This window comes from Mastigoproctus giganteus, chromosome 9 (genome assembly GCF_048544385.1).
Source record: "Mastigoproctus giganteus isolate SK-2022 chromosome 9, ASM4854438v1, whole genome shotgun sequence".
Taxonomy (NCBI): domain Eukaryota; kingdom Metazoa; phylum Arthropoda; class Arachnida; order Uropygi; family Thelyphonidae; genus Mastigoproctus; species Mastigoproctus giganteus.
In genome coordinates this window covers 99,617,473-99,633,506 of record NC_143583.1, presented here as the reverse complement: position 1 = coordinate 99,633,506, position 16,034 = coordinate 99,617,473, and the positions used below count along the sequence as shown (strand labels likewise).

The window sequence follows — 16,034 nt, the reverse complement described above, 5'->3', positions numbered from 1 at the left end:
TTTTTTTTAATTTCATAAACGACATCGATGAAGGGATAGAAGGCGTGATGTCTAAATTTGCAGATGATGTTAAAATTGGTAGTGTAGTTAATGATCACTGTCAAGCTGAGCTTCTTCAGAGAGACCTAGATAGACTTCAGGAATGGTCAGAAAAATGGCAGCTATGCTTTAATCCAACAAAGTGTAAGGTATTACACCTGGGAAACAGTAATCCCAAAATAACTTATTCACTTGGTGGAGTTCAACTAAACCCAGTACTGGAGGAAAATAACTTGGGTATTACGATATGGTCAGACATGAAATTCTCTGAACATTGTAAACAGGTTGCAAGGAAGGCCCATGGTGTCCTATCGATGATCTATCGAACTTTTGCAAGTAGAGATAGGGACGTGATAATCCCATTATATAAGGCTTATGTTAGACCACACTTGGAATACTGTGTTCAAGTATGGAGACCGCACCTAAAGAAAGACATCGAGCTTTTTGAAAGGATGCAAAGACGGGTAACTCGCCTTGTGAGATTGGCAAAGGGGTGTCCTTATGAAGAAAAGATTTCGAATATGTGGGTTGCAGAGTTTGGAAACTAGACACCTTAGAGGAGATTTGATTGAGGTGTTTAAGGCTCTGAGAGGCATCAGTAAAATGAATGAGGACGAAATTTTCAAAATTATAAATGATGTTAGAACTAGGGGCCATAAATTCAAGTTACGGGGGGAAATGTTTAGATTGGACTGGGAGGTTTTATTTTAGCCAGCGAGTTATAAATTACTGGAATAAGTTGCCTACATGAGTGGTAGAGGCTGACAGTTTGGAGAAATTCGAAGGTCATCTGGATAGTACCTTCGGGTGAGGGAAGCGCATAGGATAATAGGTTTAATTTCCTTTTCTTTTATTAATTATTATTATTTATTTATTTTTTTTATCATTGTTTTATTCATTTTTTTTTTGGCTGGTACAGTATTAGCCATAGGCTTTCTTGCACCATACAGCCATTACTAATACTAAATAGGGAGCAGGAATTAGTCTCAGAAGCTAGTAGGCTTTTCATACCAACTAAGAAATACTGTTCAAGATTTAGGCCTAAATGGATGTCAGATGAACTAATGAGACTTGTGGCAGAGAAGAAAAATATATGGGATGAATATAAATTATCAGGTGACACGGAAGCCTGTGGTAGATATAAGCTAGTCCAGTGGTTTTCAACCAGGGTGCCGCAACAACATTCCAGGGGTGCTACGTAATTTGGGTTTAAGTTACTTAAACTTATTTTTTTAAAATTTATATGTTTACTTAGTACCTCTATATAAAGAATAAAATTATTATATACTGTATACAGGGTTATTCAAAATGAAGTTCGTGGTTTCAGAATTTTTTTTTTGGGAAAGCGCATGTGTCATAATCATTTGTAGCCATCTCGGAAGAACGCATAATAACTCAAGTTTCGTTCCCACGCTCGCGATGTTCGGTATGCTGCACGGCTAACCACCAGATGGCATTGGACGCATACCACCGTGCAGTCGTTCATTTGCCTGTGATGCCAGTTCTGCTCTGTTGTGACATGTCTTCGGAATGTAATGAGAAAGCTTTTAGTGTTGGAGTTTCATGTAAGTAAATCTGTTACCGTTGTGCAACGCCACTTTCGGACAAAATTTAAGAAAGATCCGCCAACGGACAAGACAATTAAACAGTGGTATACGCAATTTAAGGAGACAGGATGTCTGTGCAAGGGAAAAAGTCCCAGTCGCTCACCCATATCAGATGCTAATGTGGAACGCATTAGGGAAACTTTTCTAAGGAGCCCAAGGAAATCCACTGCGAGGGCAAGCAAAGAACTTCACATCCCACAAACTACAATTTGGCGTGTTTTGCGGAAGCGATTACTAATGAAACCATATCGTCTAACCCTGTTGCAGTCTTTGAAACCAGATGATCTGTGCGCGAGGAGTAACTATTGCACTGCAGAGCCGCATGGAACAAGATGACATGTTTGCTGACAGAGTGATTTTTTTCTAAGTAAATCTGTTACCGTTGTGCGACGCCACTTTCGGACAAAATTTAAGAAAGATCTGCCAACGGACAAGACAATTAAACAGTGGTATACGCAATTTAAGGAGACAGGATGTCTGTGCAAGGGAAAAAGTCCCAGTTGCTTGCCCGTATCAGATGCTAATGTGGAACGCATTAGGGAAACTTTTCTAAGGAGCCCAAGGAAATCCACTGCGAGGGCAAGCAAAGAACTTCACATCCCACAAACTACAGTTTGGCGTGTTTTGCGGAAGCGATTACTAATGAAACCATATCGTCTAACCCTGTTGCAGTCTTTGAAACCAGATGATCTGTGCGCGAGGAGTAACTACTGCACTGCAGAGCCGCATGGAACAAGATGACATGTTTGCTGACAGAGTGATTTTTTTCTGATGAATCGACCTTCCACAGGGAAAGTGAATAAGCAGAATGTACGATTTTGGGGGACATCAAATCCGCATACACATGTGGAACACGAGCAGGACTCTCCGAAAGTAAATGTCTTTTGTGCCATATCTCAAAGGAAAGTTTATGGTCCATTTTTCTTTTGTGAAAAGATTGTAACTGAGGAGATTTATCTGGATTTATTACATTTATGGCTTCTACCCCAACTACAGGATGATAGTGCGAACTTCATCCTACAGCAAGATGGTGCCCCATGTCACTTCCATCACCTAGTCCAGAATTTTTTAAACCACCATTTACCGCAGCAATTGATCGGACATGGGAGTGCTGCAGATCAGCAGATCGAATCCTGGCCGCCTCGGTCTCCCAACCTAACGCCATGTGATTTCTTCCTGTGGGCTTTCATAAAGGATAACGTTTTTGTGCCTCCCTTACCTGCGACTATACCAGAACTGAAAGATCGGATCACCAAAACCATTGACAGCATCACTCCTGACTTACTAAGCCGTGCGTGGGAAGAATTCCTTTTCCGAGTTGATATCTGCCGGATCACTAAAGGCTCTCATATTGAACATTTATGAGGTATGTAAAAAAACTTCATTACTATACTTGCATTCTGGAAATATTTCTTTCTTCCTATGTCTGCTCATGTGTGTACAGGAATTGTTTGAAACCCCAGACTTCATTTTGAATAACCCTGTATGTATAATCTGTATTATGAAATGTAATTTTTCTAACTATATTATTGTAATAACTATCATATAACATATATATATTTTAATATTAGATATATATGAGTGAGTATATATATATGAGTGTGTGTGTGTCTATATATATATATATATATAGTGGTACCTCGGTATATGTCCGCTTTGGAATAAGTCCAACTTGATATACATCCTGTTTGGACGCGAAAAATTTTGTTTGGTATACGACTTGCGTGTGTCAAAATGAGTCACGACACCGCGCGCTACCCTTGTTTACCTCTCTCGAGACAAAGCCACAATTCAGATGCCAGATCTTACCCCCTCTCCAAAAACTGAATAAAAGCCGACCAAGGACGGACGCTAGCAAAGTATGCGCGCCCGTCCTCACTCGGCTTTCCGAATAAAAACTGACTGAGGACATATGCGTGCACGAGGACACAAGCACACACCGTGCTTGCGTCCTCGAGCGACTGAATTCGGTTTTTGGTGAGGGAGTACGATCTGGCATCTCTGCCACGACTGCCCACGAGCGTCAGTACGACAGTTTCTACCATTCAGTGAACAATCCGCACTATAACGCTATAACTCTCTGTGAATTTTCACGTGATTTTGTTTTTTTGGCGTAAATTTTTTGTAAATTCATTAACCATGAGTTCTAAGAAAGTTAATGAGAAGCGCCAAGCAATGAAGAAAATGGTTAGGATCACCATGGAGGTGAAAAAAGAGATTGTTGATAAGTATGAAGGTGGCATGCGTATCCAGGACTTTGCTGCTACATACTGTATGCCGAGAACAACGGTATCTACGATTGTGAAACACAAAGACATTATTAAATCTGCTGACGTTGCGAAGGGGATGAAATCGATTACCAAACAAAGATCAGGGACATTGTATAATATGCCAATTACAATAGGATTTTTTTTCGTGGGAACAGATTAATCATTTTCCCTTTATTTCTTATGGGAAAAATTCGTTTGGTATAAGTCCAAGGATCTGGAACAGATTAAGGACGTATACCGAGGTACCACTGTATATATATATATACACACACAAGGGAGAGAATCGGATCTAACGGGCAAAAAATTGAGTAGGGGTGCCGTTATTAAAAAAGGTTGAAAACCACTGGGCTAGTCTGTAATGAAGTCATAAAGGAGGTCAGGGAAGTGAAGACAGATTATGAGAAAATGTTGGAAAAGGATGCAAAGAGGAACAGCAAAGGCTTCTTTACTTATGTAAACTCTAGAAGGAAGGGGATGAATCTGATTGATCCCGTTGATACCAATGGTTCAACTGTTGATGAATCTGCTCAGGTAGCTGACAAGCTGATTGAGTACTTTGCATCTACATTCAACACGAGGAGTTATTTAGGGAGAAGAATGCCAGAATACACCAATTCATGGTGTATTCAATAGTAAGAAAAAGTGGGTGGGACATGCTGTATGAAGTAATGAAATTTTTTGATATGGCGTACACATGGTAAGAATATACCCAGATCCTTGACATAACGTGGCCTCGACAATGCTCCCCGCATACACACTACTCGGACTCCCTCCAGTCACTATCTGGCAGTGTAGAGGTAGCAAGATTATACATTAGCTGATCCGGAAGCTTCCTAGAGAGTTACCAATAGGTTCGGTCCGGTGTACTAACTAGTGGCCGGCCTGCGAACACCGTTTTAGAGCTGTATCCTCGAAATGTAAGGAACATTGGATCTCGCCACGACGTTCATCATAACCTCAAAAGTCATCAATGATTCTGCATGATGGAAGAGATAGGGAAGGGTTGACCGGAACTTAGCTCTAGAGACTAAACATGGTTTCCACCACTTCAAGCCTCCGATAAGCAAAGTGGTGGTATTGCACCGGTTGATGAGAGTCATCTACCACCTAGTACTGCCTGGTAACATAGAGGGGTGGTGTTCCTCCATGTGGTGTGGGTGCCACACCTCGACCCCTGCTTACGTTGGTTCACACCTGAATGGTCACCCACCATGTACTTGTGCATGGAGGTTATACCCAGGATTACTAACAGTCCCACCATCGTGAAGGTGCAAGCAGAGGATTTGGCTGTCACAGACCGTCCAGACTTCGCCGAAATTGGGTCCACTTGACATGAGTGTTACCCAAATATCAGTTCCATCAGCGTTTTAGACTCACAGGTAGCAAGTATACTGACATTGAATTACCATCTATGTGAATGCAGTGATGCTGTATATTTATGTACCTGCCAAGCATTGGGTTTGTCTATTAACAAGAAGGGTGACAGTGTCTTGTTGCCCAGGAACCAGGTATCCCATGAATTCTGTCCTTTCAGTGTAGAATAGAAGTGCGGATCTTTGCCTTTAGCCAGTGGGTGGTTGATTGCTGAAAAAGTTTCCATCTGTTGGTGTTGAAATTGACAGCTTAAATTCAAGGCAGAACTAGACAAACCTTTGGAGTGAATGGTGGGTGAAATGGGAAGGTTTTTTTTTTTTTTTTTTTTTTTGGTTGATGGTGTATAAGCTTGCTTTCTCGCATCATATGCCTCTGCTAACTAAAGCACCCCACTTGAAATAAGACTTTGGTCTGAGATAGGTGTCTGTTTAATCATGTCATGCTGTCTGAATGTGAGAAAGTGGACTTGATGGAAAGATGTTGTCCAGTAAGCTTTCTCCCTATGTATCCTTCCTCAGTTGACCCAAATTTGGTTGAAGGAGTCGAGGATGTCATGGGAAAAGCTTCTGGGGGGACTTCAGCTGGGTTCCACATAGGAAGATGGAAAATTGTTGTTCTGTAGGGATTTGTGCAGAGTAGATGGTCAAGTGTGGATTTCCACCATGGAGGGTACCTCCATCCTGTGTATAATGAGCTTCACAAGAATGAGGATGTTGGCTTTTATGGGTAGGATTTCCCAAGGGGTCCACCCTATAAAGCTGCTTTGACTTGAAGTTGTAATTACACACCCTGTCTCTCTATATCCACCTTTACAGTTAATTACACTTATTTTGTTGTTTATTGTATGTGTGTGTGTATATATAAAATAAGAAAAGATAATTATTATTAACTGTAACATTGGACTTGAACAGAAGTATGTTCTTAGTATTTCATATTTTATTCCCCTGCAGTTATTTGTATATTTCAGGCTATTTTGCGAGGTGTTCGTGTATATAGGGTGTTTCAATTAAAAGACACTGGAGTCTTATCCTTATTTTAAAATTTAGGCTAATTGTCTTGTGGGATTTTTTTTTTTTTTTTTTTTGTTTATTGGGCTGAGTTTTTGAATTTAATGCTGAAACATTTAATTTGAAGGAAAAGAACAGTGGTTGTATGATGTTTGGGCGAAGGTAAAGAAAGCCTGCACGAGAACGACGAGAAACGTCGGATAACTTACGCGGAAAATTAGTTTGCCGATACGGCACTCTAGCGCTGCTCACTCGGTAAACAGACGGTAGGTGTTAACGGTCTGGAGCAAAGTCGAGAACGATATACTGATTGACAGGTAGGCGTGGCAAACGACGTGCTGATTGGTGCGCGAACACAACACACGATAACATCGGTTTAGTATCACTGTAGCAGCACTAATGGTAACTTGTCCTAATCGTACATGCCCTAACATTTACTGTAACGGTGAAAAAAGATCAGGTTACCTCGACTTGAATCCCATGGGAGCTTGAACCCCTCCCGAAGTGGAGGGGGTAACCTAACCTTTTTTCTTTAGAATCAGTCATATTTAGAAATACATTCATAAAAAAATAAATTTTTTTATGACCGTATTTTTATTTTCTTGTTCAATAATATGCCCTAATGGTGAAAATAGGTCAGGTTACCTCCACTTGAATCCCATGGGAGCTTGAACCTCTCCCGAAATGGAGGGGGTAACCTAACCTTTTTTCTTTAGAATCATGAGTGGACTAGCACATAAATTGTTTATTAATAAAATATTAATTTTTTTATTAATGTACTTTTATTTTTAAAGACACTCATGCGGATACACACGTATCATAACGTCAATCAGCACCTTAATAGCTATTCAGTATACTGTATATATAAAGAATCTTTCTTTCTTTTTCTATTATTTCCCAACCTAACGTTTAAGTTTAGGTCGAGAAATACAAGGAAACCTTCTCTTTTATTTCCTAACCTACCATTTAAGCTCAGGTTATGAAATACAACGAAAAACAAAGAAACCTTTTCCTTTTTTCGTAACCAAACCTAAATCAATAATACAGTAAAAGCACTCATCAACTCCAAAAATCTGCTTTTAATATGAGAAAAAAAAAAAAAAAAACACAATGAAGAAAATAAAATGAACGGAACGAAACTTTCTCAGAAAAAAAATTCATGAGTACAAATCATACAGTTGGACCTGAATAGCTATTCGCAATTTGAGTAACAATATTGTGAAAAGTATCTTCATGATTTTTCCCATAAATTTGACGCCACATATATTCATTAATGTGACCCATCAACATATGTTTACAGCTGCCATTTACTCCTTTAGTTACACTTTTTAGTTTCTTCCACTGGGCTTCGATATTATTCGTATGTGCTCCTGTATGTGGATCTACAAAATGTTCCTTGTGTTTCACCGTTAAATGTTTGTACTTCTTTTTTTCTAAGGCCGTAATACGGCTATATGCACGCCATTCATCTGTTATGATGGTAGTATTTTTCTTCACTACTTTTCTAATAATGCGCAGAAGAGTTTTTGCTTTCCGATTTTTTATCAATTTCATGAAGACGAATTTAGATTCTCTTTCGAACACACCAAACACCCATTTCTTCTTAGCAGTTAAATTTCGTCCTCTGTGATGTTTTGGTTTTACCAGTACAGTTTCGTCTGCTTCTACAATTTTCCCCGATCCACCCAACTTAATGGGTTTTTTTATTAACTGCAATCTGCAAATATCTCTTAGTTTCTTATAAAACTTAATTGCTGTCACTTTCGAAATTTCCAGATGGAATGCTGTCTTAGTTACTGGCGTGCACGTTGACCAAAAGTATATAATGTACATTATCTTTTTCAATGAAACTTTTGTATTTTCCATAAAACTATGTTTCAATAAAGAAACTCGTGAAGAACATTTTTTGCAAAACCACAACTTTCCACATGACTCTGTTCGTGATTCAATTAGTTTAAAATAATCATTGCACTTAAAACAGTACAATTTCGGTCTTATCAATTTAGTTTTCATAAAAAAATCAAGCAACGTTTCATTTTCCTTACAAATTTCTTCCATCTTTAAAAGATTCATTGCTACTATTACCTGTTCACCGTTTATTACAAAACTATTATGCACCGTTCTTTACTGGTAAATACACATCATAATGCCAACCAATGACTACACAGTGGCTTGTCGTCTGTCGCGCCCACCACCAATCATTTCATTGTTTGCCACGCCTACCTGTCAATCAGTATATCGTTCTCGACTTTGCTCCAGTCCGATAACACCTACCGTCTGTTTACCGAGTGAGCAGCGCTAGAGTGCCGTATCGGCAAACTAATTTACCGCGTAAGTTATCCGACGTTTGTCGTCGTTCTCGTGCAGGCTTTCTTTACCCAAGCCGATGTTTGTTTTCAGCATGCATGTTTAGCTGTAAATGACTACAAGTGCATTTGTGTCATGTCTCTTAACACTGCAACCATTGTATTTGTTTTTATTTTTATATCTAATAAAATTGGCTTGCATTTGTTTCTCAAGTACAGAGTTTTGATTTTTAGACTAAATTGAAGGCAAGGAACAACTTTTCCACTGGGAAAAAAAGCAGTTGATGAGACAGAATTTTAATTGAGAAATCATAAAATCTAAATGGTAATATTTAGTCTAATTTTAATATCCAAATTAAATTCAAAAAGTTTAGCCCAGGTATGATTTTAAAAAAAAAAAAAAAGTCCAGCCGATAAATAGTTTAAACCCAAAAATTAGCTTGATGGACCCAGACGTTTTAATTGAAAACCCCTGTATATGGGGTTTTCTGTACACACACATATGACCCTGTAGCGCAGTGGTTTTCAGTCGGGGTGCCATGGCACCTTCAAGTGGCGTAAAAACATTCCAGGGGTGTCACGTAATTTGGGTTTAAGTTGCTTAAACTTATTATTTTTTAATTTATATGTTTATTTCATTATAAAAAGGTGTAGAGTATCTTTTTCATTTTGTGGTGATCTATAATTTGTTTACTTAGTACCTCTATATAAAGAATAAAATTATATACTGTATCTATATATATATATATATAACTTGTATTATGAAATGTAATTTTTATAATTATATTATTGCAATAAATATCATATAACATATTTTAATATTATCATCAATTTTCTCAATATATACACAGCCAGGCCTCACATAATGCGGGTTCGATTAACGCGATATTCAGTTAACGCTATTTGAAAAATGATACCATTTTTCACTTTAGACGATGCAAATTTCCGGTTAACGCGATCTTTTTTTTTTTTTTTTTTATGCGATAGTTGAAAAAGATTTGAATCGCACGTTAAACTTACCGCGAGTCGTACGGTCAATAAACAAATGTTTGCCTGCTGCCTGCCTCGGTGTGTTCCATCAACCATCAGAAGAAGATGTGTTAGTTGTTTGTCTCCCGCTAATAAAGTCAATGCAGACTTGTATTTAAAAGTTCAAATTTTTAAATGAGCCAGATGAAAATGTTACTGCGAAGGAGATAACGGTAAAAGAATTAGATGAAATCTTTCGTATCACATAGAACCTCAAACAAAAGGTTTGATGTTCTCTGCGATATTTATTTCGCCAGGGCCCAGAGAAGATTGTTGTCGGCTATCAGAAATTGATTGATGAAAAGAGAAAGTCAACACTGTTCAAATATTTCCGCAACAGTAATTTCTTCATTGTGTATTTTATGTCAGAGGTTCCCAAAGTTTCTCGGTTCACGGCGCCTTTAATGTCTCAGTAATTTTTTCAAGGTGCACCCAGACCAAAAGAAATACCTAACAGTTTCGTTTAGTAGTTAGGTCCAAACAACTTAATAAGAAATGCTGGAACTGTGAACTATCTCGAGCTAGTAGTTCGCGCGGTGTCCAACAAATGTCGAGTATCACTGTGTTTCCCTTGAAAATTTAAAACATTCCGCAGCGCACAGTTTAAGAACCGCTGTTTTATGCAATAAACATTTAAATCCATAATTATTTTCATTATCTTTTACATTATATACAGTTAAAAAGTTATTTAAAAGGTATTTTTAAAATTCTTTGTGGACATTCCAGAAGGTCAAGGACCAATTATAATTTTTCCTATTGGTTATGATGTTCGATTAACGCGTTTCCGTTTTGCGCGATGCACTCGCAGGACGAATTAATCGCGTTAACCGAGGCCTGCCTGTATATATATTGAGAAAATTGAGTAGGGGTGCCCAAAAATAAAATAAATTACTTAGGGGTGCTGTTATTAAAAAAAAATGTTGAAAACCACTGCTGTAGCGTTTGGGCTCAATGTTCAGACTTTTTTTTTTTTCTTCCTTTTATTATAAAAGGAATCTGAAAACAAATTCTAAAAGCAAAGCCCAAAGAAATAGCATTGTCTGTCTAATTGATTAACTGTATTATCATTTCTTGCTGTGTTCAGTTTTTACACAGAGTGACCAATATCTATCACAATTTCTAAAAAAATTATAATAAATCCAGTTTACAATATTGTTTTTACATAAAATATGATAATACTTTAACCCATTGGCACATTTGGACTCATGATTTTAAGGAATCGTTCCCATCATTCTCCTCTGAAGACTATTCCATAACCAAAGGTCATGCTATCTGCCATTGTTGGCTGATTTTTTTTTGTTAAAACTTGTAGGGTTGTGAACAGTGACCACATGGAGATTATTGGTTAAACTTATAATTAGCATCACAGGAATGTCTTTAATCTGTTGATGATCCTGCCCAGATAGCAAACAAACTGAATGAATATTTTGCACCTACATTCACACATGAGGAGTTATTAAGGTTTGAAAATGGCAGAAAGTTATCAAATTGTTGCAGGGTGCTTAATGATTTTGTAATAACTGAGAGCAAAGTGGAGGAGAAATTGTTGAAGTTAAACATAAGAAAGGCACCTGGGGTGAATGGGATCTATCCAGTTATATTAAAGGAGGCGGCAAAGCAACTAAGCACACCCTTAGCCATAATTATGAGAGCATCCTTGGACTCAAGGAAGGTGCCTACGGACTGGAGATGTGCAAATGTATCCCCAATTCACAAAGGGGGATCGAAGGGTGACACGAGTAATTACAGACCAGTTAGTTTAACTTCTGTTCCGGGTAAAATAATGGAGTCACTGGGTAAAGATGCATTGCGGGATCATTTAGACAAGACTGCAGCAATAATTCAGACACAGCATGGGTTTGTTAAGGGAAAGTCATGTCTGACAAATTTGATAGGACATTATGATGTGGTTACAAATGAACTGGATGCAAAAAATAATTTTGATATCATATGTTTGGATTTCAGGAAAGCTTTTGACACTGTTGCACATGGAAGACTATTGTACAAATTGGAGCAGAATGGTATTAAGGGTAAGTTGCCAGAATGGATAAAAGGATGGTTGAGTGGGAGAAGACAGAGGGTGGGTGCTGCTCTTCGTGGACTAATGTTATTAGTGGAGTCCCACAGGGTTCGGTGTTGGGTCCACTGTTGTTTTGTATATTTATCAATGATATTGATGAAGGTATATCAGGCTTAGTGTCGAAGTTTGCAGATGATACAAAGGTTGGTAGGGTTGTTAATGACAGTAATGGCAGCGTGCTACTGCAACAGGATCTAGAAAATTTGGGCAGATGGGCTAAGAAGTAGCAACTGAAGTTTAACCTTGACAAATGCAAAGTACTGCATATGGGTAGAAGTAACCCCAGAGAAACGTACCAACTTTGTGGTACTACACTTAAGGTGGTAGAAAATGAAAAAGACCTGGGAGTAATTGTGCAGTCAGATATGAAGTTTTCTGAGCAATGGAGACAGGCTGCCAGGGCAGGTCATGGGGTTTTGTCAATGATATATAGGAATTTTTCTAGCAGGGAAAAGGAGGTACTGCTTGTTTGTTTGTTGTTTTGGTTTTTAGGAGCATTAGCAACTAAGGCCATATTGCTCCGGGGTTATGCGGTGGTCATTCCCTGACCTTTCTGCATTCTCCGTATTTGGTGGTCATGGGCTCGAACCCCGGTCTAATCAAGAAGCATGTGCTATGCACTGCTGCTCCTGCTCACCTGGCTACGGAGGCGCCGGAGGTACTGCATACTCTTGAGTACGCAGTACTCAAGGTGTGTCCCTCTGGCCACACCTTGAGTATTGCGTACAGGTCTAGTGGCCTCATTTTAGGAAGGATGTAGATTTGCTTGAGCATGTGCAGAGAAGGGCAACAAGATTGGTGAGGGGAATGAAGGGGATCCTCTTACCAAGAGAGGCTTAAGTTCTGCAAATTGCAGTGGCTGGAGACTAGGCACCTGCGCGGTGATCTGATTGAGGTATATAAGGCCTTGAATGGGTTGAGCTTGCTGAATTCTGATGGGATCCTTCCACTTGTGCAGATTACGAACCTAAGGGGGCATAAATTCAAATTAAGAAAAGACAGATGTAGAATAGATGTGTGGAAATTTGCCTTTAGCCATGGGTGGTTAATTACTGGAACAAACTTCTATCTGTCGTGGAAGTTGATAGGTTAAATAAATTTAAGGAGGAACTGGACAGGCATTTGGAGGGAATGGTGTGATTTTTTTTTTTTTTTTGGGCTGATGCTGCATAAGCTCATATACTTGCTTTCTTGCATCACATGGCCCTACTACTACTATCTCTTCATATCTTGAGTTCAGCTAATGACATGAACTGCAACCATGATGTGCTGATCTTCCCCATCATTAATAGTTTAGAATGAGGTACGCTATTAGACATGTGGTAACTTCAGATGTGTGACTGAATTGGCATCATTCACACGTATCACTCAAGTAGGATCTTGTAATCACATTCTACTTGTCTTTGTTTATCATTTATTTGCTTATTTTATCTTTTGTTAATATATAATATATTTGCCTGTTAGCTTTCTCTAAGTGACAGTCAAAAACAGGGGTTTCAAACTTTGCAATACTGCAGCCTCTGAAAAGAAGTGAATTTGTTCAAGTCTGCCCTCCCATGAATAAAACCATATTATTTCGTCTGGTTTAAAGGTGGGCAAGAAGTAAATATGCACTTTACTTTTAATAATTAAATTTTAATCTTTATATCAAGTAAAACAGTAGTAGAATCTTTCTTTATAAAATAAAACCATTTCATTGGAAATAAACAAAAAAGAATCAATTTTAAACCTGAAGCAAAATTTAAAAAAAAAAAAAAAAAAAAATTGTGGATCCCCATTTCTTCACAAGCTCTTTGGGAGGAGGGACTTACAGTCAACAGTTTGAGAACTACTGGTTTGGATGAAGTTGTGGCCATGAATATGCTTAAAAGCATAGTATTTTTGCCACCTTATATTTAGAAATTTGTTTTAGTATTTGTGTAATTATTTATTATTATTATTTTTTATATTAAACATAATAGACAATTATTTTTATAATCTGGTGTTGGCTTCACAAGACATTGCATACAAAAAAAATTAATATGAATTTGATGAATATCTGGAACTGATTTTGGATACTTGTAAAAATTCTCAGGCTCACTACACTGAGTGATATATTATATATGAACCTTACTAAAATATGTTAGTATGAATTTGACTCATTTTGGAATACTAATGAAGCTTTATTTTGTTGATTACTGCAGTTATTTTTTTTCTTCTCCTTATAGTCCAAACACATGAAAGTCATACGTTTTTGACACAGAAAATTGCATTACATTAAAATAATTATTTCTGTACAATAACTTGTGTTATGGACTGTCAGTCAGTGCTGGATGTAGCCATCATTTTGTATGATACATAATTATGCACGAAACATATATAGCAGAAATATTAGAAGTACACTGGCAGAGATACACTGGTAGCTGACCAGGCTAGCCAGGTGGGTAAAGTGCCTGCCTGGCAACCCAAAGGTTGTGGGTTTGAATCCCGCCTCTGGCTTGGACCAGAGTAAAATGCAGAACTTTGGGAGGTGCATTATGGCCACAGAAGCCGATGCACTAACAAAAAAAAAAAAAAAAAAAAAAAAAAAATACACTGGTATGACTTTCAGCTAATCAAGAATTTGGAAGTGATATGTTTAAATATTGTCTTACTAAATGGAATAGAGAATCTTTATTGCATGTGAGGTACCATAGCATAATGTTAACATGTGATATACTACACTATAACAGGACCCATATCCTTGTAAGATTAGGGATTTCTTTTTGAAATTATAATGAGAATTTTAATCAATAAAAAGGAAACTGCAATGAATGCAAATTTCCTACAATTAACAGTTACAAAATAGTGTACATTTTGTTTAGTTTTAGAAATAAAAAAAATTGTGCAGTTAACTTTTAAAAAAACAAAAAGAAAATTTCTAGTATATCATATGTCAAGGAAAATCATAAAAATATGTGCACATCCCATTTTTAAAGTACATGAGAATATCAGTACACAAAAGATAAAAACTCCCTTTGAATAAATACCACATGAGGTTGAAAAAAATTATTTGTAAATGATTATTTTATTTATTTATTTTTTTTGTAATTGCAGAATAATTTGCTAATTTTATATATTATTTTATTATGTCTGCTCCATTATAGATGAAGGACAGAATGCTACAGCAGTACCATCAGATGGAGAGCTTGAAATTAAAGTTAAAAAATGTAAGTTTCTCTGGAAATACTATGATTTTCGAAAGACGAAAAACCCAAATTTTTTTTTTTTTTTTAAATATTTAATATTTACAATAAATTATTTACAAACAAAATATTACTGATAGTAATTTTAAAATAAAACAACTGTGATATACAGGATAATAATAAAATGCCGAATTTAAAATGCAATAAAATATACTGGGTTAAAAGCACTAAAATACTAACTGAAGCTTTCAAAGACTTCTACCTTCTTTCTCAACAGTGTGAAGAAAAACCCAAATTTTTTTTTTTTTTTTTTTTAAATATTTAATATTTACAATAAATTATTTACAAACAAAATATTACTGATAGTAATTTTAAAATAAAACAACTGTGATATACAGGATAATAATAAAATGCCGAATTTAAAATGCAATAAAATATACTGGGTTAAAAGCGCTAAAATACTAACTGAAGCTTTCAAAGGCTTCTACCTTCTTTCATTTAAAAAAAAAAAAAAAAAAAAATTTGAGTTTTTCGTCTTTCGTTTTATTCCATGGTTGGTGGAAAACACTAAAAATCATGGTATGAGTATACCCAACCCCAGAGGCCTATTTGAAGAACTATTATAAGTGATGTTGGATTAGTATATAAACACTGGACAAAAAATTAGTCACTTGGGTATTTAGGCAGGTAACAGATTGAACACTTGTATTTTCTATGCTCTTAACACTAAAATTAGAGTATGAGGTTAACCCATTTTCTCTATTTACAGGAATACCAGAAACAAGTGACTGAAGAAACAAGGGTTTCCACCATGAAAGATGAGGATGTAGAAAAGATTCTGGTGAATTGCAAAAAGGAGTGATAGCATTTTATCTAAAGAACATCCTGTTAAAGAAGTAGCTGAATTTGCTAGTGTTTCAGAAAGAATAGTAATAAGAATTTTTTTAAGGAATAGTGTGAGTGGAAATCAACCAAAAATCACTTGTAGAATTGTGATCGAAAGTCTGTGCTAAATAATTGTGATTGTTGAAAACTATTGTATCTAGTAAACAAAATGTGATCAAACATGACAAGAACTTCTTGAAGCAGTTATTCAAGGAACTAGCAACTGATTTTTAAGAGCATACTGTGAAGAGCTGCATAACAAGGATATTTGGA

At 36.8% G+C, this 16,034-nt stretch overlaps 1 protein-coding gene across 2 annotated transcripts in view; it reads left to right on the top strand.

Moving 5' to 3' along the window:
• The window catches only part of LOC150080587 (BLOC-1-related complex subunit 8 homolog), a 60,392-nt gene that overhangs the window by 13,767 nt on the left and 30,591 nt on the right, over nucleotides 1-16,034 (top strand). For both annotated transcript variants that reach the window (XM_090381100.1, XM_090381099.1), the window contains exon 2: nucleotides 14,838-14,900. In XM_090381100.1, coding sequence (XP_090237226.1) covers nucleotides 14,838-14,900 — 63 coding nt within the window. The remainder of the gene's footprint in view (nucleotides 1-14,837; nucleotides 14,901-16,034) is intronic.